General features: G+C 42.8%; 1 protein-coding gene across 1 annotated transcript in view; it reads right to left on the bottom strand.

Annotated features, from left to right (window-relative positions):
- Positions 1 to 27,820, bottom strand: part of DNER (delta/notch like EGF repeat containing) — a 215,930-nt gene that overhangs the window by 99,983 nt on the left and 88,127 nt on the right. Inside the window, 3 exon segments of the mRNA XM_067558948.1 lie at positions 1,265 to 1,431; positions 5,422 to 5,516; positions 26,468 to 26,761. Coding sequence (XP_067415049.1) covers positions 1,265 to 1,431; positions 5,422 to 5,516; positions 26,468 to 26,761 — 556 coding nt within the window.

The raw sequence follows: 27,820 nt of genomic DNA, 5'->3' as shown, positions 1-27,820 counted from the left end.
ATGTAAAAACTACAACTTGCCTTATCTTCACTAGGATTCTACCTTATGTTAGTTGCCGGGTTAGTTATCAAGAGGTAAGAACACACCATTTTTTTTCCTTGTAAAGACACACTCAAGGAGAAACTTTTAACTTATGCAAATTAAATGCAAAAAGAATTTTTGGTTAAAATGTAAGAGTTTTAAGACAAAGTGTTTATCTCAGATAAAGAGGAAAAATGTAAAAGAATTGGAAAACCATTTGGAGAAAATAATTGCCATTAAATGAAACCTGCTGATGATAAAGTAACTGCATTAGCAACCCTCAACAGGATTTTTGATGCACTGTACCCTATCACTGTGGAAACGCAGCATTTCTGCTGTATTTGGGCTTCTCTCTGGCAGGGACATCCATTCAGAACATGACCCAATATTTTTGCATAAGTGTTTTTGATGTTTTACATTTATCTGCACAGCAGTTGTGTTTCAAAAATGACAAATTATGTTGCAGCTTTTTCTTCATTATGGAATGAAAAGCATTTCAGCAAGATTACAAATAAGTACTGTTATTACCATGATTTCAATTTCATGTCGTAATTTCAACAAAACATCTGTCTTTCAACAAAACATCTGCCCACAAAGCCCAATTTAATTAAATCTATGTTTCTACTCTTAAAAAATGTCTTTAAACCAACATTATTTCCTTCATACCTTATTTTAAACTGTATACCAATTTTCATTTCACACTTGCTGCCATGATGTTTAATGTTTCATTTTTCAATGAAGCATATTACAGTATATTAAGAGAGAGTTCCAATCGTTCTCTGTGTGCGTCATATTTACAGAGACATAAATCCTTGAAGAGTAAGTGTTATTGGCAAGTAATAAATAAAACTGTAAGAGCAACAGACTTTCCCAACAAACGATCAAAGAAATATTTTGAATATTAACATTTGGAGGTATTTACTGTAGTATTTACCAAAAAGCAACATAATTACAATAAAATGTATTAAAAAACCCTTTGTGTGTCTGAAGTAGACATGGGTCAAGTCATGTTAACTGGATTTCAAATTAGATGGTTTTACATGTATGCTACTTTGCAGCTTCAGATAGCATTCATTTGCTTTGAATTAACAAAATTCTGAAATATATTCTGACCATCACATCTAGCTCTCCAAGCCCCTTTTAAATTAACAGAGTTGCTGCTACATTTCTTTAAGTTTTGTGTAAATTATTGATTCTCGTGTAAGGCTGGAGATTAGGAGACCAGAATGTTAGAATAACTCACCAATAAAGTAGTTATTTCCTAATGCAAGCATTTCCTCAGAAAGAACAAGTCCACCTACTGCCTGAAGGAGAGTAACGCTTCTGCCATCTATAAGTGAGCACTGTTTAAATCCAGCTGTCGTAACTTTCCACAACAGGATAAGAGAAGCTGTGGCATCTTGCCTTATTCTAGAGACATGAAAGATAAAAATAATTACATGTCAGATTGAAGAAAATCAGTCTTATCAAACAAAGCATCACTCTGAACCAAAATTAATCAACAAACAAGAATGCCTCAACTGCAGCAAATAAACAATCAGAAAAAAAGGCTAATTTAATGCAAACACACTATTTGTATTCTCAAAATACATATATTTTTATTACCAAGCAATTTTCATTGCAAAGCTGGATGCATACATATTCACAATACAAATTCCTTTAACAGTAGAGCTTGAATTATATTTGAAAGCAGACATTATGTGCATTCTTGATTTCTAAAAATTTAAAATAACCATTTTAATGTCCAATGAACACTTTATATAACATGACATAACACAAAAAGCATATTCACAGACCATGCCCAGAACACAGTAAATGTGTAATTACCGGATAACTACCATGACACAATCTCTCTCCTTGTAATAATGTACTTTCAGTGGTACTCCCCCTCCACCCTAAAGGTTCCCCTGCTAGCATTCATAATGCTGCCATTTCCAATGGCTGAAATACTTCTGTCTCCCTCCCTTTTAGTCATGGTATTAGTGCACATTCAAGGTAGGCGGGTTTGATGTTGACATATATTCTGGTTTTGTTTACTATATTGGATAAAATGTTCAGAGCATTTTATTCTTGTAAATCAAATGAATTATGCAAGGTTGTCAAGGTCACTGAAATCTGTGGTGATCTAGAGAATAAGCCAGGGCTACATAAGATAAAGTCACTTGGAGGCAACTACAAATATTTAGTTCTACAGGATTTTATTTTTTTTTAAAAAGGCAATACCATCTCTATAACTTGTTTCTGTTGATCTGTCCTTCCTTTTAATGTACTTTTTCCACTCCCTAGTATATGTGTAATATGGATCTTTTCCAGACATCTGCATCCATTCATATCTGGGAGAATCCCAACTAGGTTTGAGTGAACCTCCAAAAGCTCAAACATTCAATACAAGTTACTATCCAAATACTCAGAAGTTAGTTTGAAACTCCCTTGCCTAAAATTGGGCTTCTAATCTCAGGAGATCAGGCTCTCTTGAAGGATTTCAGATTCCTGAACTGTTTCAGCCATGCCAGATGCAGATACAGTAAGAAGCCTCTCCCATTTTCATGCTTTTGCTTTCAGTTGAAATCAAGAATTCTAGAGGCATGTGAATGTAATCCACACAAAGAGATCCCTTCTTGTAGCTGGACTACTTAAGAATCAATTTTTGTAGAAACCTTTGGATTTTTTTAAAATCCCAACTGGTATACCCCTCACTAATAACAAATTCAGGTAATCTGAATATGAGAGTAAAGAGTGTCACAGTTTAGGTCAAATACCATGATCGAAATCACTGAAAGTTTACTAATCTACAGTTATTGTTCTTACATAAATATGTATTCAGTCACGTGTTCTACATATGCCTTTTAACATAGGAAGTACAGTGAAATGAAGAAAGTTATTTCAAGTGGTTGGTAAACTGGAGTATTTCAATTTGTAAACAGTGTAAGTACATGCCTATCAGGGGCTGAACTGGGAAAAAAAGGTAGTGATGCTCCTCCAAACTTTGACCACTTCAGCTGCCAAAGTGAGACGCTGCTCACAGTAGATATCACAATTGACTAATATATGACTATGTGTCCACCTTGGGTTATTTTACATTGGCACCCCGTCTGTGGGGTTTTAATATGCCCGGGGCCTTTTTTGGACTCCTCAAGGTTGGCTTCTCAGATTCCTTCCTGGATTCTACTTAGCACCTTCTTCATCTGGGGAAAAAAGAAATGGTAGCACATTTCCACTCAGGACATGTACAATGAGCCAATCAATCTGCTCAGGTCTGTGATCTTACCTCTCCTTTCTTACAAGTTTTCATGGGGAATGAAATAATTAACAATGTTGACATTTAAATCATCATCACTGGGTATCTAAATTAACAGCTCAGTGAGACAAATTGGACAGCTCCCACCTTTCAGAGTCATTGTTCCAGGCTCCCTGAAGACTAAGGGTAGACACTGTTGCATCAAAGTAAGTTGAGATTTATTTTTAAAAATGTAACGTGTAATTCTAGAGCACAAGACGGCAACAAAAGAGTGGCATCCATGTGCTGTTTCAGGAGAAACCTAGGACTAAAACAGCAGGAATATTGCAAACCAGAAGGGAGAAAGTTGGCAGATCTTTATTTGAAAGCTTGTACAGTATACTTATGCCTCATCCCAGCCAATGCTCTCTGATCCTTGCTTTCAAGGGAATCATATTCAGTTGATTGAAATTAAGTTACATAATCATCATTGTGAAACTTCAAACTCTTCAAAAACTTAACTGCTTTGTAGAATGCATACCTCTTCATATAAAGCTTTTGTAAAGCTGATGGTGCCATTCAAACTACTGATATGAAGTTCACACCCAAATACAAACAAATAAATTAGTCTGAATTTGGCAAAGGGAAAACGCTGGCTGTGAGCTGGTCTGGCTGTTAGAAATCATCACTGTGCAGAGGGGAAAGAAAGGAATGTTACACCCTCTCCAAGTCAAACTGTTGTCCTTCACCTCTCTGCTCCAATTCCCAGTGTTCTCTGATGGCCTAAAGAGACTTTACATTGTGTTTGAGAACAACACCCCAGAAACGCCATATTCACCAATGTCATGTAATTATTAAATGTTCTTTACAAAGCATGCCTTGTTTGGTATTATTTTAAAAGTCTTGATCTGCTAAACATTAATGTCCTATCGGATTGTATGTCCTACCATAGTATGTGAAGCTATAAATATTGTTATAAATGCTACTAGAACATGTTGTGAGGTGGGAACCATCTAAACCAGCTTTTCAGGTACAACAATGAAGTAGCCAGACAAACTAACGGCCAATCAAGGAAAGATTCCACTACCAGGGATTCTTTACAGTGAAAGCTTTGCTGTAGGACATACATTTGCAATGGGGTTGCTTGACCAATGGGAAGCAGCCGTCATGTCACATGCCTGGACTGTTTTAGCAAGGTCAAACAGACTATACAAGGAGGAGTGTGATATCATCACAGGGGTCCACTCCCATTCAACTGGGCACCTGAAGGGTCGTTGGAAGACAAAAGAACTTTGAAAGCAGGGCAGGGAGTCTTGTACCAGATAACAAGGGTGAGACATTGCTAATTCAAATATTGGTAATGAGTAGAACTTAGACTGCGATCTTATGTATATTTCCTTTGGTAACTACTTTTGATCTCTTTACATTTGCCACTTATAATCACTTAAAATCTATTTTTCTGTAATTAATAAACTTATGTAATGTTTTATCTTAACCAGTGTGTCTTTGAATGATGTGTTTAGGAAAACTGCTCAGTAACAAAAGCTGGTGCACATTCCTTGCACTTTGAAGGAAGGGCAGACTGAATAATCATCTCCACTGGTTAGGCTTTCTGACCTGGGTAGACGGTGCGGTCCTGTGGTCCTGGGCTGAGGAGTCAGCTGGAGTTTCTCTATTGTTGGTTCCTGAGTGGCTGGAAAGCATTCATTGAACTAAGTTTGGTGTCTGGTGCCACCTGCTGTCAGGCTGGGTGGCAACAGGGTCTGGAGAGGCTGTATGTGGGTCACTAGCCAGCGTGAGATGGAGAGCTCACCCAAGCTAAATAGTTGATACCCAGCGGTCCCACTGCTCCTAGCCTGTGCCCCAGGGGTTCTGCATTCTGTCACACCTCCTCACCTTCCCTCTCCCCCCCAAAATGCCCCACAACCAAACCAAACAAAAAAACCCCACTGAAACATACATGTGCGGACTTGCACCTCTGGAAGAAGGTGCTCTGGCATTGCTAGGTCAGTGTGTCATCTGGAAGCTTGCTGGAGTTCCTTCATGACATATCAAGGAATTTCACAGATCTGGTTGCCTGGGAGACTGTTGACTACAGTTTCTAAGACAGGAATTCAGTACCAAACACTATTTATATATTTGTATAATTATTCCAGGGTGCTGTGACAAAGCAATATTCTTACTTTATTGATGTGTTCTGTGGAACTTCAAAGGAGATAAGCCGGCCTCCAGCAGAGTTGTTCGAACTGGCATTTCCACAAGCTACATCTGGGGTTATCTGAAAACAATAAAGATTGTTCTTTAAAGATTTTGTCCTTTAAAAGAGAATATAAACAATGAGGAAAATTAATAAACGGAAAAAGGATATAAAAACAGCACCATTAATGCTGATCTTTAAGAACTTGTCAGGACAGACATTGAAAGTTTCATCATCAATACACATTTGAGGTAATATAAGGTTGTATGTCATCTTCAATTGTTCTGGAAACTCGCCTAATGAATGAGTTTCAAAAAACAAAATATAACAAAAATATCTCCATCTAACTCTGAATTTTACTGAGTACTTACTATGAGAGGTGTCTGTCTTTCAGTGTTATCACACTAATCTTTAGAAAAAGATAAATGGATTTCTCATATTGTCAAACACTAAATAAATCTTTAGCGTTGACACATAACAGTGAACATGTGAGATCAGAACCAACAGCAGGAACTATTGTTATCTTTCAACTATGCTTATCACATAGCTTATTTTTCTTTTTTAAATTCACAGCAATATTCTGCCACATGATCCCAGCAATAATGAAACCCACTATCACTCTTTCCAATGACAGGAGGCTTTCTACAAAGAGAATGGAGCATCCATTGCCTATGTAGGGAGAAAACTCATGACTACAGCTGTGATCTAGTGCTTGTGCTAAGTCACTGATTTCTCTGCCATCTATGCAGCAGTTACTTTATTCGGTAATCAGACCTTCTATACCATACAGCACTGGCAGTGTGATCATGGACAACATTTTTACTTGGCCATGCAATGTTGGTCTCTAAATTCATGCATGTACAAAGACATTCATCTGTCTATCCAGTGGTACTAGATGCATTTCCAAAAGCCATGAAAAAAAAACCCTTTAGTCAGTCTACTCTAGACCAACCCTTCGTAGCTACAGATTAACATAATATGTGGCGGAAAAAATCTGAAGTGTCTCTTTATATCCTCATCATCTAGAATATTTTTTGTGTATCCCTAACAGCTTGACTATGAAATAACACCATATGCAGTACAAAAATGAGCCAGTTTATTTTCTACATTTGCCAAAAAGTAAGGATAGGTTATGTAGCGCATCTTGTGCAATAAAAGGCTTGTATGTAGCCTTTTATGCTAGGTTTACAGAATGCTTATTGATAAACTGAGAATGTTAGCTGAAACCCTTTCCAACGAGTGAATCATCCTTCAAAGGAAGAGCCAGAATCCAAATTCTAAACTCATCTTTCATTCAAATCCACATTTGGAACTTCACTATGAAAAACAGACACAGCAGGAAATCCTGGAATGTTACTTAAGTAATAATTTTCAAGTAACACAAGTTCAATTTTGGCTCATGTAAAGCAAGTGGCCAATTAGTCATAATAAGCAAAACTGTGTGTCTGGCTGAGATTATTGCTTAACCAGGCAACAAGTTACTGAATTCTTTTCTGGCTTCAACAGATCATTTGAATATTTCAAATTTAAAAAAATTATGTGCAATTTTGTTGTACTAGTTGAAGAAATTTAGAAAAATGTTAATAAATTTGTTACTATTTCTTAATCTTGGAAACCATGACGGAGATTTTGTTCAAACCTCTATCAACCCAATATGAATTTGGCTGACATTTATCCTTTTATATTTGCCAATATGCATGGCAAGAGTTGTATTGTACATTCATTTTCTGAAAGAACCTGATTTTTAACAAGTCTAAGGGATAAAGCCTCTCCATCCCCTTGAGGAACCTGACGGACATGGGATGGGAGAACAGCGATCTCTCCTCTAGCGGCTGATGGAAGGCTGAAATGGCCGCCAGGTGAACCTTCAACGAGGCCAGCGCCAGAACCTGGAGCTTTAGCTGGAGCAGGTACTCCAGGATCGCCTGTATAGGCAAGAGGCTGGGCAGAATACCCCGGGACTCCGCCCAACAGGTAAACCACCTCCACTTAGTCCGATACAAGACCTGTGCAGAGGGCTTCCTGCTGCCAAGCAGGTCTTGCTGGACCTGCACCGATCTGGCTCTCTCTCCCTCCGTCAGCCACAGAGCCTCCAGGCTGTGAGGTGCAGGGAGTCCAGGTCAGGGTGCAACAGGTGACCATGGTCCTGGATAGAAGGTCATGCCGCCTCGGGAGCTCCAGGGGTGGAGCAATCGAAAGGTCCAGCAGCATGCTGAACCAGTGCTGTCTCGGCCAGGCCGGAGCAATGAGTATAACATTCGCCCCGTCCCTCTTTATTTTCAGCAGCACCTTGGGTAGGAGTGGAATGGGCAGGAACGCGTACATGAGGGTCCCTGTCCAGTCAATGAGGAACGCATCGGAATTCGACCCAGTCTTGCGACCCAGAGTGAGCAGAATCTCAGGCACTTTGTGTTCCGGGTCAACGCGAATAGGTCCAGTTGTGGAGCATCCCACTTCCGGAAGATCATAGCCACCACCTCTGGGTGCAACGACCAGTCGTGGCGGGGTAGAAACGACCTGCTGAGGCGATCCGCCTCATCGTTCCTCACTCCCAGGAGGTGAGAGGCAGTCAAGTTGAAATCGTGCCTCACGGCAAAGTCCTACAGATGGATAGCTTCCTCGCAGAGGGACGAGGAGTGCACTCCCCCCTGCCTGTTTATGTAAAACATGGCTGCGGCGTTGTCCGTCAGCACTTGCACCACTCTGCCTATCAGGAATTGGAGGAACACCTTGCACGCTAGGCGAATGGCCCTCAGCTCCTTCACGTTAATGTGCAGGCGCCTCTCCTCCCCTGACCAGAACCCCTGAGTGCCTAGGTTGGCGCTGATACGGGCTCCCCATCCTACGTCTGATGCGTCGGAAATTAGGATGACCGATGGGACCAGTTCCCTGAACGGAATGCCCTTCATCACTGCCCTGGGCATCCGCCACCAGTTTAGGGAGGCTAAGACAGATGGGGGAACTGTAACCACCCGCTCAGTGTCTGCTCAGCACATATACCAGGCCAACCATGCCTGAAGCAGTCTGAGCCTCAGGCGAGCTAGTCTCACTACTTACGTGCAGGCCGCTATGTGGCCTAACAGCTGTAGGCAGTGCCTGGCTGTTGTCATGGGGCATCAGTGCAGCTGGGAGATGATAGAGACCCTCACCTCGAAACGTGGCTGAGGCAGGAAGGCTCTGGCCTGGGAAGCATCCAGGGTGGCCATAATGAATTCTATTCATTGCACTGGGGTTAGTTTGGACTTTTCTTTGTTTATGAGAAGTCCCAGCCTACTGCATGTGGAGCAAGTGAAGGTCACACTTTCCTGCACTTGGGACCTGGACCTGCCCCTGATCAACCAATCGTCCAGGTAAGGAAAAATTTGCACACCCTTTCATCTCAGGTGGGCAACCACTACCACCATACACTTGGTGAACACCCTTGGAGCTGAAGATAGGCCAAAGGGTAGGGCTGTAAACTGGTAGTGGGAGCCAGCCACTGTGAAACGGAGAAAACGCCTGTGGCTGAGGAGGATAGACACATGAAAGTATGCGTCCTTGAGATCGAGGGCGGCATACCAGTCTCCTGGATCCAGGGAAGGGATTATGGAGGCTAGGGAGACCATACGAAATCTGAGCCGTTGGACATATTTATTTAGATGACCCAGGTCTCAGATCCCCTTTTGCCTTGGGGATGAGGAAGTACCTCGAATAGAACCCCTTTCCCCTTCTGCCTTGAGGGACCATTTCCACTGCTCCTAGGTTGAGGAGGGTGTCCACCTCCTGCAAGAGGAGTTGCTTGTGAGAGGGGTCCCTGAAGAGGGACAGAGGGGGAGGGTTGTTGGGGGGTAGATGCAAACTGTAAGACATAGCCTCCTAAGAGTATCCCAAGGATCCAACTGTCCAAAGTGATTTTTGCCCATTCGGGATAGAAGGGCCTTATCCTGTTTAGGAAAGGGCGGGGCGGATCCAGGAGAGCAGTCAGGGCGCCACCCTCGGGCGCACCATCAAAATTACCTTCTCTGATTGCCCGACCTCCTGGGGGGCCCCTGCTGGGTAGCTGAGGACGAGCTAGGGGGCTGATTCCTTTTTCTATTCCCCTATTCCTACAGGGTTGAAAAAAGCCTGGGCGGAGGCCTTGGCTGCTGCTGCGCCTGGAAAACTGGGTTGTGTAAAGGCCCAGGGAGCAAAGCGTGGCCCTGGAATCCTTCAGACAGTGCAACTTCACATTGGTCTGGCTGGAGAATAGGGCTGACCCATCAAAGGGGAGGTCCTGAATAGACTGCTGCACCTCCTGGGACAGGCCTGAGAATTGCAGCCATGAGCACCTTCCCATACAGATGGCAGAGGCTATGGACCTGCCCATCGAGTCAGCAGCGTCACAGCATGTCTGGAGCGCTGCCCTAGTTACCATGGTTTCTTCCTCCACGATGATGCAAATGTCCACATCCTGGTCCTGGGGCAGGGCCTCAGCGAACCGCCTGAGGGAGTCCCACAGGTTGAAATTATATCTGCCCAGGAGGGCCCGACGGTTGGCAATCCTGAACTGCAGGCTTGCACCAAACCTTTCTCCCAAACAAGTCCAGCTTCTTATTGTCCTTGTTCTTGGGAGTGGACCCTGGCTGACCTTGCCTGTCTCGCTGGTTAGCCGTGTCTATTACCAGGGCTCCCGGGGCGGGGTGAGTGAATAAATACTCAAACCTCTTTGCCGGGACATAATATCTTTTCTTGGCCACCTTTGACATAGGGGCGACCAAGGAAGGGGTTTGCCACAGGGCCTTTACAATCTTAAGGATCCTTTCATGGACTGGGAGGACCACTCTTGCTGGGGCAGCCGCCAGCACATTAAAGAGGCTATCTTTGGCCTCTTTTAACTCCTTCACCTCCAGCCCCAAGGTGGAGACCACCCTCTTGAGCAGCTCCTGGTGCGCCCTGAAATCCTCCAGTGAGGCCGAGTGGTACCAGGAGACTGCCTCATCAGGTGAGGAGAAAGAAGACTGCTGAGGTGCGTCCTGTGGGTGCACCCCCTCCCTGGTGAAGGGTTGCACCCGCTGAGGGTCCCTCCATGTGGTCCGACTCCTTGTCCAAGGAGTGGTGTCTATGGGCCTTCTCCTGTGCCAGAGGCATGGACTGCACCCCCAATGACATAATGGATTGGGGCCCCGGCCCCACCTGGATACCCCTTGGGGCCCACTAAGGCATTGTTGCGGCCATTGTCCCTGGGGCCAGTCTGGGGCTGACTGCGCCACAGGCTGTGATGCTTTGTGGGGGCGTCAGTTCTCCCACTGACTGTCCCCACTGGGAGACCCCGAGTCATCCTCATAGTCAGAGGCCATGGACAGGCGGTGCCGTGTACGTCCTCAGTCCCGGGCACCCTTCCAGGCCGGGGACCTCCCTCTTGACTCCTCTGACCTGGAGGACGATGAGGACTGCCTCTGTCACCGCAACCAGTGCCAACGAACAGAGGTGCGCTCCGAAGAGCTAGAGGTACCGGAATGTCGTCTCGGTACCGATGATTTCCGCTGCCGCTTGCCTTGCGGCCCTGCAGACACTTTCAGTGCCCGAGGTCAGTGCTGCTCTGAACTCCTTGGTGCCGAGCTGGACTCCGGTGACCTGGTTCCGCGTCGGGGACTGCACGGTGCCAAGTCTTCCTCCGGTGACCGGGTTCCGCGCTGTCTCGGTGCGGGCAAACTCCTTGGTGCCGGGGATCTGGGACGGGAGCTGTCTGAGCGCCGCCTGGCAGACCTTGACTGGTGCCACCTCCTGGCACGTGCTGCCTGCGGTGCCGGAGCAGGTTGACTCAACGACGCCAACCTGAAACAACTACTGGGGGAGCTGCTCTGCTCTACCCTCAGACACCATCCGGCGGGAGATCTTCCTCCTCATACCGGAGATCTCCACCGCCATTCAGGGGACCCAAAACAGGTTTCCCCTGTGACACCAGCCCCTTCTCCCTCGGCAGGGGGGCGGCGGTGGCGTAGGCAAGGCCAACAAGGCTCTTGCCGCCTGAAAAGCCCCTGGTGTCAACAGCGGCACTCTCCCACTCCCAGGAGTCGGGGGGGAGGCTCCCTGACCGGAGATGCAGGCACCGGAGAAGACTTGATGGGCTGGGTCTGGTGCATCTCCAAACTTGACCCTGTGTCCGCGCTCCGCAAGCTGCTTCTTCCTCTTCGGTGCCAGCGATGTTGTGCGGTGCCAAGTCGAGGGCAGTGCCGGCGGTGCGCTCTGTACCGAGGTCACGCTTGGTGCCAAGGTGGAGCAGGCCGGCTCAGACGCCAGGTGGAGCACTGCCTCCATCAACAGGGCTTTCAACTGGATCTCTTGATCCTCTTGAGTCCTCGGTTTAAAAAGCCCTGCAGATCTTACACTTCTCTTTTCTGTGGGCTTCTCCCAAGCACTTAAGGCAACCGGGGCATGAGGCAGTGGTCGTGGGGATCACTGCAGGGCAGGAGGCTGGTCGTGGGGATCACTGAGCGGGAAGGCCTTCCTGCAGGAGGCACACGGCTTGAATCCCGGCAACCGGGGCATGACCAAGGTCATAAACAAGGCCTCCAATAATATGCTCAAAGTCCCCGCAGGGACTTGCCTTATCTCTAACTACTCTTAAAAACACTTAACAACTACTTAACTAACTAAAATAAACTTAGAATGTCAAACAAGTCCGAATAAGGGGAATAGCACTTGCTGAAAGCAAGGCTAGTTCCAGCAACCGTCACGGGTGGAAAGAAGGGACTGAGGGGACATAGGGCCGGCAGCGCCTCATATACCACGGCATGTGTGCGGGACTCCAGGGGGCGCCAGAACCAGCCCTATGGGATCTGCTAAGGGGAAAAAAATTCCGGGTAACCGTGTACGGAGGCGTGCACACACCTATAGTGGAATGGACACGAACAAGCACTCGAAGAAGAATAATTGCTTACAGAGATATGCTCTTCAATCAGCACACAAATAAGCTATTCAATATGTTATGCAGTATTTAGAATGATTACATATCCATTCTGATATGAGGACGTGTATTCTTCTGTTCACCTATCAACTGGCATAAATATGAATGGACTCAAACAGTTTGGGTCTAAATCAATGGATACTGAGATCTCTTTGGATCTCTTTTAAAAGAGATACATAACAAACCAAAAAAAAATCACATTTCTGCTTCAAAGATTTTAACCACTGCCCTTTCCCAAGGGCCCTGTGTGGGGCAGGGAAGAAATCCACTGTATGCTTGCCAGAGAAAGGAACAGTGGAGTCACTGTGAGGATGTATCCATCTCTAGAACTCTTTTATGGAGCCAAAAAGGAAGCCAGAAGATTATGTCACCACCCTTCCAGCTCTCCAAAATGAGGTTGTAGGGGAGGGAAAATCTGCTGGGGTCCAGAAAGGGAAGCAAAGGAGAGATCAGGAGGTTGTGTTCCTGCCTCTTAGGCTCCCTATAAGCAACAGAAAGTACAGATTTCAGATACTGTCCTGCCCAGGCACCACAAACAAAAATGGAATCAGTCGCATCTCAGTAGGTGAAGAAACACGTACACAAATCCCAAACATCAAGGTAATATCTTTATAAGATTACCCTTATTATTTTGGAAACCTACATATATGAGCACTTAATACAGTGATGCTAAAATGTGGAATATACATCAAAGCAGTGCTAAATTTACATTTACACTAACACACACCTGCCATCTTTCACACCAGTGAAATAATTCTTTTCTGAAGAGGTTTGTTGTACATGAAATTTCTCAGAAGCTTGCCCTTAAAGTTAACCATACGTACATTTGAAATCCTACTGGGTCTTATCAATACTAGCAGACTAATTTTGATAAAGTTATGGTCCTTTTATGACAGTGGGATACTTTATATTCATTCAATATCCCTGAAAATGGGAGTTTTACGAATTACAACAGAGGGCTTTTGGAATTTGCAGTTTCAGAGCATCCAGTCCTTGCTGTCTCAGTCTTAAAGGTGGCTTGTAAACAGAATGAACCTCATTGCCTTTAACGACTTATGCTGAGTTTTCCCCCTATCTGGATTAAGAACATATTAACAAGTGAAAATTCACCTTTCCTTTGTATTTTAAGTCCCAAAATTTCCATCCTTCCCTGCTGGCTATTTGTTGTGATGCCCCAGAATGCACCAGCCTCGCATCATAGCTTCCACAAAACCCCATTGTGGCTTGCAGTGTGTTTGCATAGTTTTGTAAACACACACACACACACACACACACACACACACACACACAATGGATTATTGTCTAGAACTCAGCACTCCTTCTTTATTCTCACGTGACAACATAAACCTATGTCTGAGTTTCCTCCTGAGCTGGCTGCTCTTAAAGATTCTCGATTCTTGTCTTTCCCCCTAGCTTTCCTTTCCCTTCTCTACATCTAAGGTGGAGGCAATGAGATCCGCCTGGTCTTCTTGCCAAACAATAGTGAGGAATATTACTGTCCAGAATACAGTTGCAAGTGTGAAACTCACACAACATACCTGAACTGACTCAGGGAAGCAAAAGCCTCATTGACATGCACCATCCAGCTGGAAGGGCTGGTGATAAAAACCAGTGCTTAAGGAAATTAAAGTTTTAGACTTCAGACAAAACTTATTTTAAGGACATTGGATGAATGCAAATACTGTAAAAAATATTAGCTTGAGAAAAATGTTATATCCCAAAGCTGTATCATTTTAAAAGCGATATGACATTAGTTTCACAAAAAAACGATATCCCTCCAGCAGAACAGCAACAGCTAAGTTGAATACATTACCAGGAATGCTTCTGTAAATGTTAACCTGTCAAATCTCTTTCCAAAGGATACATACTAATTAATTTTTAATTCAATAAAATTAGTTTCCTTACTTGCAATTTTGGTTTCTGTGAATGGAAATACACTGCTCCATCAGGTTTGGAACTGCTGGTTTTCCATCTTTTCCAAGTCTCTGATGCAGGCAAGAGATTTCCTTTTTTCCCCTCTACCAGTGTAGCCTGCCTAGCAGCACCCTCTACAGGCACAGAGTTAAACTGTATGACCTTTCTCCCCCAGCTATATTGCCAAACCTAAGAAAAATGGAAGGAGGCAGGGGAAGGGAACCGTATTTTAAAAAAAAAAAGATTAGATATTTAACTACCAGGCTGAACTGTTTTCAACAAGGGAAAAATGCAGTCGTGGAAGAATGAAATAAAAGTAGGTTTGTCAGAACCAGAAGAGAAGGATCAATTAACCTCCCCGTCCAGCCATACAAAAATTACTGAATACATGTCCCCCAGGGTGGGAGAGAGCAGTGAATTCCCATTCAGAGAAGACAGAATTAGAGGTAAGGAAATTAATTCTATTGTTCTCCAGCCAACATAGGAACTCCTCCATTATTCCACAGAGTGGGAATTGCTGGGAAGCAGCAGGCAGTAAAAACCAACTTTTAACAATGGGGAAGGAAAAATGAAAGTGTCCAGAGTAGAAACATCATAATATCAAACCAAACAACACAGAGTAAAATTTTTAAGAAAGGGTCTTCTCTGAAGAGCAGCAGGGGAGACCGAAGCATCATGTCCAAAGATGGCATCAGATGAAGAAATGATGTCAGTTTTGTAGCGCTTTGTAAATGAATGTACTTGCCCAGCAAATTCCATTACATATAGTTCTTTGTTTTCCTGTTCACAAAATAACTGTAACCCTGTTGGAGCCAGCAACTATATTTTCAGAATGATCTTAATTAGAATACAATTTATTCCACCTAGAGAGAAAATTTTGAGACTCTGCACCCCTTTTTATGTTCTAGGAATAAAATCTTGGATTTCCTCCATGGTATTATCAATGTTGTTCCAAGGACTGGATGGTGTGGTCAGTGAAGCAAGCTATCATGTTGCACAATTGCACTTTCACAAGGTGTCGTAAAGTCATATAGTCAATAAATCTAGATACTCTCTTTTCTCAAGATGACCATCAGGATGACCTTTAACTTCAGATCACCCAAGGAACAGGTAACAGAGTGAAGGACTTCTTCTAATCAGATAATGATCATTCCTGATTGTAAAGCATAGACACTCATGGCAGAAGGGATGTACTAGAATATAACAACAAACCTTGTGTGGAAAGGGTCCTATTTTTTGGATCAGAAGAGCTATGACCTCCATCATGAAATCAGTTTTGCCCATGAAGACAGACATATCCAGAGTCAGACAAGGTCATCCAGATTTTTTTAGAAGCACATAGAACCCTCTCTCTTTTTGATAGAACTGGAATCATTGATCTCAGGCATGGGTTCTCAACATGGAGTTTTCTACCACACTCCTATATTTTATGTCTAGATGAGAGAGGAGTCCTAAAACTTTTTTCTGCTGTAACATTGGGTTGTTGAATGTAAAAGCTTGAAAACTGCATAGGTTGTTCACTACACTGTTCAGAAAGCTTTGACTTTTCACTCAGTCTAAAAGGAAGAGGAGACAAAAATGTCAAAATGGAGTGGTTCTTGAAAAACTATGAGAAGCCTTGTTTAAGACACTTGAAACTTGTTGGTAGTACCAGACCACACTGAGAAGAAAGTTCTGAATTTAACCCAAGAACTAAATTAGGGTGGGTTTGAATTTACAGGGCTTCACTGTCTTGAGATAATCCCCCTTTGCAGTGACCTCTCTTAGCTGATGTTGGGGAAGGATTTCTGAACCCCAGTGGACTGAAAAGGTTTGAGAGAGCCAGGGGCATGCACAGGACTTTAAATTCCAGTAATTTTGGAGGGGCATGTTCTGTGCCCCCGCTAGGGTCCTGGGAGCCGGAAGAGCTGTCAGCTCCCACCAAGGCTCTGGAACTGGAGGAGCATGCGCCCTCCCTGCTGGGGTGTTGGGACCAGGAGGAGCTCGCGCACATTTTTTTAAAGTGTAGTTTTACTAAAACTGTTTGGTTTCGAAGATCTTAAAACATTTCTTTAAGTGCATATTGCTAGGGATTTCTATCATTACAATTGTTTACATTAAAATGAAAAGGAAACATGTACACTGTTTATTTACAATGTTATAGTTTATATGTATGTAATAATTTAAATTAATAATTTTCCTCAAGAAGTGTTAGTGGGCCACAATGTCTTTTGCAGCTGCACAGGTGGGCCTCAGGGAATGAAGTTTGGGACTCTTGCTTGCCCTCACTGCCTGATTTGTCTGTATTTGTAGCCAAGCTGGGCCCTTAAACTTAATATTTGCTCCATTTTACAGGATTTGACCTCAAAAAAAGAGATTTATTGTTCTGAAATATATTTAGATGAGGGGAGAAAATGTTCATGTCATCAAAGTTCTATTCTTCAGTCACTACTCACCAAAACTCCCATTAAAAAGTCCATGCAATGTGAGTTTTACCTGTGTAAGGAATGCTGGATTGGCCCTATACTTAGCTTTCACTTCATCAGTAATCAGTGGGTCATAACCTCAGAGCAAGGAAAAATATTTTAAAATGTGATTAGACAAAATTGCTAACATAGCTATATAAACCCTCTTGTTTGGGCTAATAGAGGAGTATGCTGGAGAACACAATGGATTTTTAAAAATGACTCAGCTAATGTCTATCCAATTTTGGTTTCTATACCTCATGAGTGCATCTTAAAGAATCTCCATAACCAAAATATTTTAAAAGTCAACCATAGGCTTAACATTTTATTCCTGAATAAACGCATCTGAATCCTCTTTTCTTTACAATCTATTGATACATTAAGAAAAAAGGTCACAAAAAGATATGAAATTTTTAGCATCTGTTGAACTTCAAAATATTGCTGCACACTGAGCTTTACTATATACTTAATACTAAAATCAACCCAACCTCATTTGTACTTTTCCTGGTGGGTAAAAACAACCCTAGTATTTATTTTCAAATTCTGGAGGGCTTTGGTGGCATTGTAACCATGCTTCTTTCTGGAACTATGACAAAAACGTTAATACACATGATTTATTTCCCTGCTTAGGAACCAATCCGCTTTGCACATGCTTAACTTTGCTCACTGACTATGTCTACACTCAATGCTAGGGGTGTGATTCCTAGCTTGTGAAGACATACTCTCGCTAGCTCTCTTTGAGCTGTGTTAGTAGAGAACAGTAGTGAGCAGGGACACAGGGTAGCTGCACCAAGTACATACTAATTTGGTCCAGGCAGGTTTGTAACTGGAGTGGCTAGCTTGTGCCACCACTCGGCATTATGTTACACAGCAACTCTACAATCACGTGCTAACTCAATCAGAGCTAGAACGAGTATGTCTATGCAACCTGGGAATCGCACCCCTAGCCCCAAGTGTAGATGTAGCCACTGTGAGTAGGTTGCCTGAACTCAATGGAATGTTTATGTGCATAAGCCTTTGCTGGATTGGAGCCTTATTTATTTAGGGATAGGAGAATGCTTCGTTAACAAAGACTATTTTTATTTGGTTTATTTTTCTATTATAGTTTTGGTTTACTCTGACTATATACTTATGGTGATATATAATATCTCATAGTATGTTTCCTAGTTTCTTGTACAGCTAATTAGAATTTCAATTCTTAAAGCACAATGAGCCTTCTGGAACATTTTTCTGGAACATTGCAAATATCAAAATTGAAATCTACTGAACAGTAACAAGCGATTTCCATTATTTACACTATGAGCTCATATCTGTTTAACACCGGGCTGGAGCTCTGGGTCTCAAGCCTAGGTGCTCAGGCACAGCTCAGCTTGGGCTCCAGTGTCCACACTGCTGTTTTTAGTAATTAGCTCAAGCTCTGTTACCATGAATCTGTCTACTCAGGCTGGGAGGACCCTCTCTGAACAGATCCCCTTATGCAAAGATTAATATGCAACATGCACTGTGTCTCAGCTGAGATTACAAAATAGTTTTAAAAAGACCTCAGTCAAGTGCTCCAATGTTTTCTGATTTGCAGACATTAGGGTCTGTTGCAACAGATAAGAAGAGACTCCCAATGACAGGTTAGGAGAGAGAACAAAACAGAGTTAGAGTGGAGATCTTTAAAGTTAGTATGTTGTCTGCATTCTCATAGACTTTAAGGTCACAAAGGGCCATCATGATTATCTAGTCCTGTGGTTCTCAAACTTATTTGACTGTGCCCCCTTTGTCTGTAGTAGTTTATGCCACTGCGCTCCTCCCTCCTTTCCCCACCTCCAGCCTGCAGCTATTGCTCTCTGACCACCCAGCTCTGAAGAGAGAGTGGCGGCTGCTGGACGGGCACCCAGTTCTGAAGGCAGTGCCACTGCCAGCAGCACCGCAGAAGTAAGGGTGGCAATACCATACCACATCACCCTTACTTCTCTGCTGCTGGTGGCGGCACTGCCTTCAGAGCTGGGCGTCCAGCCAGCAGCCGCTGTTCTCCGGCTGCCCAGTAGTCTGACTGTGCACAGTAAGTATTTTTTCCCTAAAGCTTTTCATCCCCCACAGAATGCATTCGCCTCCACCCCCAGTTTGAGAACCTCTGATTTGGTCTAACCTCCTGCCCACTAAAGGCCACAGAACCTCACCCACCCACTCCTGTAATAGACCCCTAATCTCTGGCTGAGTTACTGAAGTCCAAATCGTGATTTAAAGACTTCAGATTACAGATAATCTGCCATTTACCCTAGTTTAAACTGGCAAGTGACCCATGCCTCATGCTCCAGAGGAAGACAAAAAAACAAACAAACCAGGGTCTCTGCCAAACTGACCTGGGGGAATATTCCTTCCCAACTCTAAATATAGCAATCAGATAGACCCACCAGCCAGACCCCTGGGAAAGAGTTCTCTGTAATAACTCAGATCCCTCCCCATCTAGTGCCCCATCATCAGACACTAGAGATACTTGTCGCTAGCAATTTGACGGTTTTATTGACAGATACTGTAGTTTAGGGTATCAGTTAGAGGTATAATTATTTACAATTTATTATCATTCTACTTTGGCAATCCTGATTATATTTGGTGTTGGCTCTTATAATCCCTTAGGAATTTAGGATTTGAAGGTCAAGTCCAGTTTGCTGCTGCTATTACTGGCAACCCATCAAGCTCCATCTTAAAACCAATTAGATTTCTTGCCTTCACTACTCCAATTGGAAGACTATTCCAGAATATCACTCTTCTGGTGGTTAGTAACCTTCATCTAATTACCAGTCTAAATTTATTCATGTCCAGTTTATACCCATTTGTTCTCCTGCTCACATTGTACTTTAGTTTAAACTAAACAGCTTGTCCTCCTCCCTGGTGATACTCCATCAGTGCATTTATAGAGCCCAATCATATTCCCTCTCAGTCTTTGTTGTGTGAGGCTAAGTAAACTAAGCTATTTCAGTCTCCTCTTGTAAGGCTCCTTATTCCCCCAATCACCCCCGTACCTCTATTCTGCACCTGTTCCAGTTTGACTTAATCTTTCTTGAGAACTTGGTTGACCAGAAACATAATCTTTATCCCTATAATGACCCCACAATATAGCAACCCCATTTCTTTTTCTTGTTCTCTTTTTATCTACATAGCTAAAGAACTTCTTACTATTTGTTTTAATTTTCTTTGTAAGGTCTAACTCAGCTTGACTTCTGGCAGTTCTCACCATCCCTACACTTTTTGAGCTCTAAGATATAGCTTTCTTTTCAGGTCAATCCCTTTTTCCATTCATTGTAGACTCTCTTCTTACACCTAATATCCTTTATTTGGTTATTCACACACTTATATCTGGAACACTTCCCTACAATTCCCCTCTCTCCCTTTGGCATGCAAAGTCACAATAGTTTTTGCACCTTTAATTTAAAGAAATTCCACATCTTCTCCATATTTCAGTCCCTTGACCTCTTCAGTCCAGTTGACTTCACTAACTAGTTTAATTAATTTCTCAAATTTTGCCCTTTTGGAATTGAAAACCTTAGTTACTGATCTGTTTTTATTTATCCTTGCATTTAATTTAAATTGAACCAACTAATAAATCAGTCAACCCAAGGTTATTTTCTATGACTAGCTTTTCTTTGATGTCCTCACTACTTACTAAAACCAAGTCCAAAATAGCACCACACCTTATTGGCTCAGTCACTATTTGGCAAAGAAATCTTGCAGGTATCATATTCAGGAATAACTGGGCCTTACACAATTAATAGCATGTGTCCACCAATCTGTATCTGAAAAGTTTAAGTCTTCCATAATGACACAATTCCCAGTAGTATTTATCTCTCTAATAATATTAAACATATCTCTATCCACATCCAAATCTGACCCTGGGACCCTCTATAGTTTACCTCTAACACTATTCCAATTGAACCGTAAAGTGATTTTGACATATTATGCATATGACCAGTACTTAATTTGTAACAAAAGAGATGCTGGGGCTCAAGCAACTAGGTGCCAGGGCTCAAGCAATTTTTTTTTTACTTTCATAACTGATGCGGCAAGTCCAGAGGTGGTGGGGCTATGAACTGCAAATCCTAGAGGTGCCAGGGCACTGCATATGACTTCTTATTTCCTTACAGTCTACCACATCACTGATATATAATGCTACTTCACCACCTTTGCCTTTATTTCTATCTTTTCCGAACAGCGCATTCCCTGTATTTCAGTCATGACTGCTGTTCCATCATGTTTTTGTTATCCCTAGAATATCCAGTTTCACATCTTGCACCAATAGTTCCAGTTCCTCCATTTTGCTGCCCAGGCTCCTTGCATTAGTGTACAAACATCTCAGTTGTTTCCTCTCTGACCTTACCCAATTTCCTAGTTGGATTAGTCCTATCACTAACCTAACTACTGCTCCCATCAACATTAGTACTTTTTCTCCCTGCTGCCCATACCCATACCTTCTGATATTGATTTATCCCCTACTATATCCTCATTTACTTGATTTTCCTTGTTCTGTGCATTGAAACCAGGTGGAGTACCACTTAAAGTTGGGAGGAGGACATAGATTTATCCTCCCCCTGACCTGACACTCCTCTTCCTCTCTCAGTGCACCAGCTACTAGCCCCTGCCTCCCCTCCCCTACTCCTTACCTTATCTCTCCCTGTTGTCAAGCCTGGCCTTCAGGTGATGTGTCTATCCCATTCCCACATGGTCCCGGGCAGTTGCTATGGTTTCAGTAGCTGGCGTGTGATAGCCCAGCATGCTGCAGGCTGAGCACACAGACCAGGATCCATGGCACACATTCAGCCATGACATGTGCAGCTGCTAGTTATAAGCTTGCTGCACATGCGCACACAAAAAGCTGAGTAAATTAAATCTCTTGACCAGCAACCAGCAAAAGAGTAGAACAACAGGTCAGGTCAGTCAAAAATCAGCCAGATGGTTACCCTATTTTCTATGTGCCTGCCTAAAAGTGGCTGGGCCATGGCTTGGGTGGCCCCCTCCCTCTGCAGCCAATGCCAAGCATGGTGTTTATAGGAGTCTCTCCCAAACTTGCCCCAGAATTAGTCTATTAATCTATTAATCAAGAAGAGTCCTGTCTTTCCATGAATGTCCAAAAACCTTCAACATGGCTCAAGGATTGGTGTTGTGAGGTTGTCTTCATTATCTTGCCACACCTTCACCTTCCCTCCTTAAGGACTAGAAGAATTCCACAGAAAAAAAATCTTCTGAGCCTCCACTTCTTTGGGAGACCTTACCCAGCCTTGTGCAGCCATCCTTGATCCTTTCCTGCAGAAATGTTACAGTGTCATTTGTCCCAACAAGAAGCACAACCTATGGACTTTTCTCCATACCCATCAGGATCCCTTTCAGCCTGAGATCCATGTCTCATATCCTTGGTTCTGGCAGACAGCACACCTTTCTATTCTCTGTATCTACTCTGGTGACTGGCCTGTCAATCGATTTTAAGTGATAAATCTGCAGTCACAAAAACCTGCCTCTTACTAGTTTTGGTGTGAATATCATATTCCCTGTCAGCTGTTCTTAATTCTGTCTGAAGATCATTCTAATTTCCGTGTTCTCTTGCTGTCCCATGTATATCATCCTCATCCTTACTAGAGCTCCATCCCTAGCTACCTCCATCATCTCTTCCTTTCTTCTGCTAGGACTGCTATCGTTTCTTTCTACTTCTCCTCATCATTCTCCAGTGCAGCAAACCTGTCCCTCCACTTTGTTTCTCCTCAACTAGCCAGTGTCTTCCTCTGCTTCGTTCTCATGGGTCATCCTCCTCGTCTAGCAGTCTGCCTTCTAGGACCACTTGTTTGGCAAAGTCATCAAATCTTGAGCTGTATGTGCAGTCTCCTCTCTCTTTTCTTCTATCATGTCTTTAAATCCCCATCTGAACGCCACAATAATCTCCAAATGCATATTCTCTTCCAGCAGCTCTATCAGGCGACATGTCATACATAAGTAGCTTCTGTCAGATACTCACTAAAGAATAATATACATCCTGCAACTTCTGTATCCAGTCATCTTCTTTGTCTCCTCTCTTCCTCAGATCATCTCTAGTGCTGCCTCAAGAGCCAGCACTGTCTTCTCTTCTTAGTCCCTACGCTTAAAAATTAAAGAACAAAAATCTCCCAAACTCCCTCCTACACATTCCTCAGTTTTCTGTCCTCTTTTCACTGGCTGCTGGCTTTTAAGCCTTTTGCGTAAGTCAGGCCTGCTCCCTCATTAAGTTTCGGCAGTTATCTGTCCCTCAAAGACAGATCTGTCTGGTCAAAGACAGAAAGTCTCCAGTGCACACTGGAGTGGTGAGTACCTTGGAGGCCTCCAGCTCAGTCACAATACACAGCCCCCCAAACGGATTCTGCCAGAAGCGATGCATGGGGGAGGTTACGTGCCTCCCAGATTTGTTGCTTGGTTTGGACTGAGCATGCTCACACAGACTGAGCATGCTCAGTAACACTGCTGAAGCCAGCTGCTCCCACTCTGCCCTGCCACTATCAGCCAGCATGGTTCGTCTCTGGACTCTGCAAACTATAAACAGCAAATAATCCAGACAAAAACAAATTCACTTTTCCCCAAGGGAAAAGGACTCATTCCTTCCTTAATAAGTAAAGTCCCACACAAATCTAGTCCTCTCTTCTTTTGTTCTTTCAAACATGGTTCTTGTATATTTGTTACATGCCATTACTAGTGTAAGAAAGCATATATAAATGTTACATTTTGAGTTGTTTTTCTCTACCTAACGGAGAATACTGGAAATAGCAGCAGTAATATATCAAAGTGAAAAAAATTCTAAAGTTAGAGTCGTAGGGTTTGTCTACACTTACCTCCGAGATTTGGCGGCAGTCGACCGGAGTTACGCAAGCTACGCAAAAAACTTGCGCAACTCCCATCGACTTCTCTGCTCTCTTCTGCGCGCCGTCTTCACTGCACTGCGCCAACGGGAACTGTCCACGTTCCCATCGACGCAGCACTACGACACTTGAGAAGGTGGTCTTAATATGTCGATTTCTGGATTGACTGAGTGGGTCTTCACTGACCACTCAGTCGATCCAGAGGAATCAATCTGTCAGTGAAGACGTAGCTATAGAGTTTAAGGCCAGAAAGACCACTAAGATCATCTAGTTTGATCTCCTGTATATCACAGGCCTCCAACACCACCTAGCACCTGCATACTAAACCCAACAACAGAAATACAACCTCAGTAAATGAGACCTACAAGAGACTAGACTATTATATGTCACAGGCAGTAAATAGGAGGAACTGAAGTGCACCAGTTCTCAAGGCTCCTGCAATGGCAGGGAAATGATTCAATGAGATATACCCAGATAATCCTGGCAAGTGACTCTCACAGTCACATTGCAAAGGAAGGAGAAAAACACCCAAGGTCACTGTCAATCTCACCTGAGGGAAATTTCTTTCCTAGACCCATATATGGTGATCAGTTAGACCCTCTGCAAATGAGCAAGAACTAGTCAGACAAGCATCTGAGCTACAGAATGCTCAGTGCTACCTCAGAGCACCAGCCCACCCCACCGAGTGTGCCATTTCCAGCTTTGTCCATCCCTGATGCTTCAGAGGAAGGACATAAAAATAAACCACCCAGAATATATTTGGGGGGAGGGAGGAATCCCTTCCTGACCCTGCTGGTGGCTGACAAACCCTGATGCATGAGTTTTAGAGCATAACGCATAAACTGGCACTGAGCCCCAGTACTGCTGAGCCTTGCCCCTCCCATCATCGCAAGTAACCCCATTTCCCTATCTTACAATCGCAGACATACATTTATCCAGTGCTCTCTTAAAACTAATGAAGTTGTTTGCCCCCCCACAATTTCGATTGGGAAGCTGTTCTAGAAACTGCTGATTAGAAATCTTCTAATTTCCATCCTGAATTTGTTCATTGCCAGTTTATATCCACTTGTTCTTGTGCCAACGTTGTCCTTTAACTTAAAAACTCTTCACCCTCACTGGTATTTATCCCTCCCCCCCCCCCATGTATTTATAGACAGCAATCATATTTCCTCTCAGTCTTCTTTTTGCAAGACTGAATAGAGTCAATACTTAGCTCTCAAAAATGTAAACACTTAAAATAAGGTAATTAGGAGGCAATAAAAACTAGCTCATTTTAACTTACATTAAAAAGATTCAAACTGCAACATTCATCTTGCTAATCCATCAGGGATTGGAGGTCATCACTATATCTATGAGTCATTAAATGTAATTAAGAAAAAATAGGCATATGCACATCTTTTAGATATGTCCAAATGCAAAGTTTTCATCTCTAAAGGTATATACACTTCAGGAAAACTATTTATAGCATGTGGTATACGGTACGGTGTATTGTCAAAGTAACTGTTACATAAATTTCCTAGCTGTAGGTATTGAGCATTTGTATTTGCCAGTTCTCTGAGGATATTAAATACATACTCCCACTATCATTCTAGAACTCTACTGGATAATCTGCAAAATTCATTGACAGATCTGAGACTCTTTTGATCAGTTTCCCTACCAGTGTGGAAACAGATCTGAAAATATAAGAATACACTTCTCAGAATGTATTATTAGGTACAGAAGAGGCAGATAGTATTTACTGTGACAAAACAATAAAAAGAATTCTTAGAACTTCTGGCTCAGATAGGAATCCATAAAATATACATTTCTCTTCCATATAAGAATATTACAAAGAATATCTACAAAGAGGCAAACAACTCTACAATATTTTCAATCACAGACTAGCCTGCTGTGCTCAAAGTAGAGCTACAGAAGTGAAGCTGAAACTTGATGAGACAGCTGGGTTGGAAAGACTAGAAACACTCAGTTTCTGTGGGGACTTCATGAACGGTATGGCACATAATTGAGCTATGATTCAAAAAATGTATGTAAATGTGACCTTGACAGATTCCCAGAAGATAGCATTTTTAATAGTGTACATTGTAACCAGTGACTACCTTGGTACAAAAAAAACCCCTTCCTGGAACCACAGGTTCAAATCCCAGCAGGGTTTAACACAGAGTTTATTCTTCTAGAATGCTTAACTGCATTTCCTGCAATATATTGTGTGTCTTTCAAATGACAATTTATTAAAAACAGAGATGTCGAGTAGCCATTAAAAAAACACTGCACTTTTCATAATACTCAAAAGAACAAACCCAACTTCTCAATATCCTTGCTCAAGTTTTATTCCCCACATCCCAGACCCCTACCATTGTGCAGCATGCTGTGTGCTACTTTTGTCACCTGGTCAGTAATCTTCTACTTCAGAGGTGACTTCACTGCAGTAGTGCTATGTGGCTACACTGTTTCAAAGCAAAATGGGGATCCTTTGCTATATAAATGTAAAAGATGACTACTATTGTGTAAATAGAAGAAAATCATGCTAAAAAGTAGATGCTTTAGCTTTTGCTTTTCTTAAACAGATTTGAAATTTGGAACTCTAGTTTATTAATAAATTGATAGAACTAAAAGATATTGTACCATATATATCAAAAAGATTTCCCATACATTATACCTAAAAAGCCTACATCTGTTTTCAAAAGAGCCACGGTTAAGCCTAAAATCATTTCCAAGTATTTTACTTGCTAATTGTACAGAGTATTAACTCAGGGCAAGGCAGATTAACATATCTTCCATCTTCCCACATATATGCCTATGGCCCATAGACAAATGATAACTAAATAATAATAATAAATTACATATTCACAAGCTTTTTACATATGACTTTGTAAAACAAAATGTTCTCACCTCTACTTCATCCCATTTCAGATCTACAACTTTCTGTCCTGCTTTTGGCTGCCAACTAGGTAATGTCACAGTTGTTCTTGAATGGGGTAAAACATCAGGTCCCAAGGTTGATGATGCTGGCCTGATTTGTCTTGGTGGCAGTGACTCTGTCCATCCAGAGACGGGAAGGCCGTGAAAGGAGCGTTCACAGTTTGTACCTTCATAGCCTTCATTACAAATACAGAGGTAGCCATCACCGTTACTGCTGCAGTTACCATGGTGACAAGGGTTGCTGGCACAAGGATCTGAAACAAACTGAGAAAAAAACATATGAGTCAATTACTTCACACAAAAGATTTACCTCTGCATTTTAGAAATACCATAACACAGGGTTTAATTTTCTCCAATATTTAGCTTCCACAAAATATATTTATGGGCCAAAATTCATCCCTGATATAAATTCAGTGATTTCAAAGGATTAAAAAACCCAGGAATTATTATGATCCATTATTCCCAAGTCAATGAACACAAGTTCATTGATAATAGGGTTATAAACAACTATTAAACAAAACAGAGTAGCAATGGCAGTATTCAAATTACGTAGTTTTGCAACTGTGATTGGGTTGCTCCTGGGCTTGCAACCATCCACTGTTGGGTCTCCAGTTGGGTGAAAAAGACAAAAGAACTTTATATGGCTGCCTCCCCCTTCAGATGGGGCACCACCTGCTGCAGACTTTAGCAAAGCTTTTGATACGGTCTCTTACAGTATTCTTATCAGCAAGTTAAAGAAGTATGGGTTGGATGAATGGTCTATAAAATTGATAGAGAACTGGCTAGAGCATAGGGCTCAACGAGTAGTGATCAATGGCTCCATGTCTAGCTGGCAGCCGGTCACAAGCGGCGTGCCCCATGGGTCAGTCCTGGGGCCGGTTTTGTTCAACATCTTCATTAATGATCTGGAGGATGGGGTAGATTGCACCCTCAGCAAGTCTGCAGATGACACTAAGCTAGGGGGAGTGGTAGATAGCCTGGAAGGTAGGGATAGGATACAGAAGGACCTAAACAAATTGGACGATTGGGCCAAAAGAAATCTAATGAGGTTCAACAATGACAAGTGCAGAGTCCTGCACTTAGGAAGGAAGAATCCCATGCACAGCTACAGACTGGGGACCGATGAGCTAGGCAGCAGTTCTGCAGAAAAGGACCTGGGGGTAACAGTGGATAAGAAGCTGGATATGAGTCAGCAGTGTGCTCTGGTTGTCAAGAAGGCTAATAGCATATTGGGCTGCATTAGTAGGAGCGTTGCCAGCAGATCATGGGAAGTGATTATTCCCCTCTATTCAGCATTGGTGAGGCCGCATTTGGAGTATTGTG

This window comes from Emydura macquarii, unplaced genomic scaffold (genome assembly GCF_026122565.2).
Source record: "Emydura macquarii macquarii isolate MOO-44397 ecotype Brisbane River unplaced genomic scaffold, CSIRO-AGI_Emac_v2 contig_18, whole genome shotgun sequence".
Classification (NCBI taxonomy): domain Eukaryota; kingdom Metazoa; phylum Chordata; order Testudines; family Chelidae; genus Emydura; species Emydura macquarii.
Note: the sequence above shows the minus strand (reverse complement) of the source record. Positions and strands in the feature narration are given on the sequence as shown.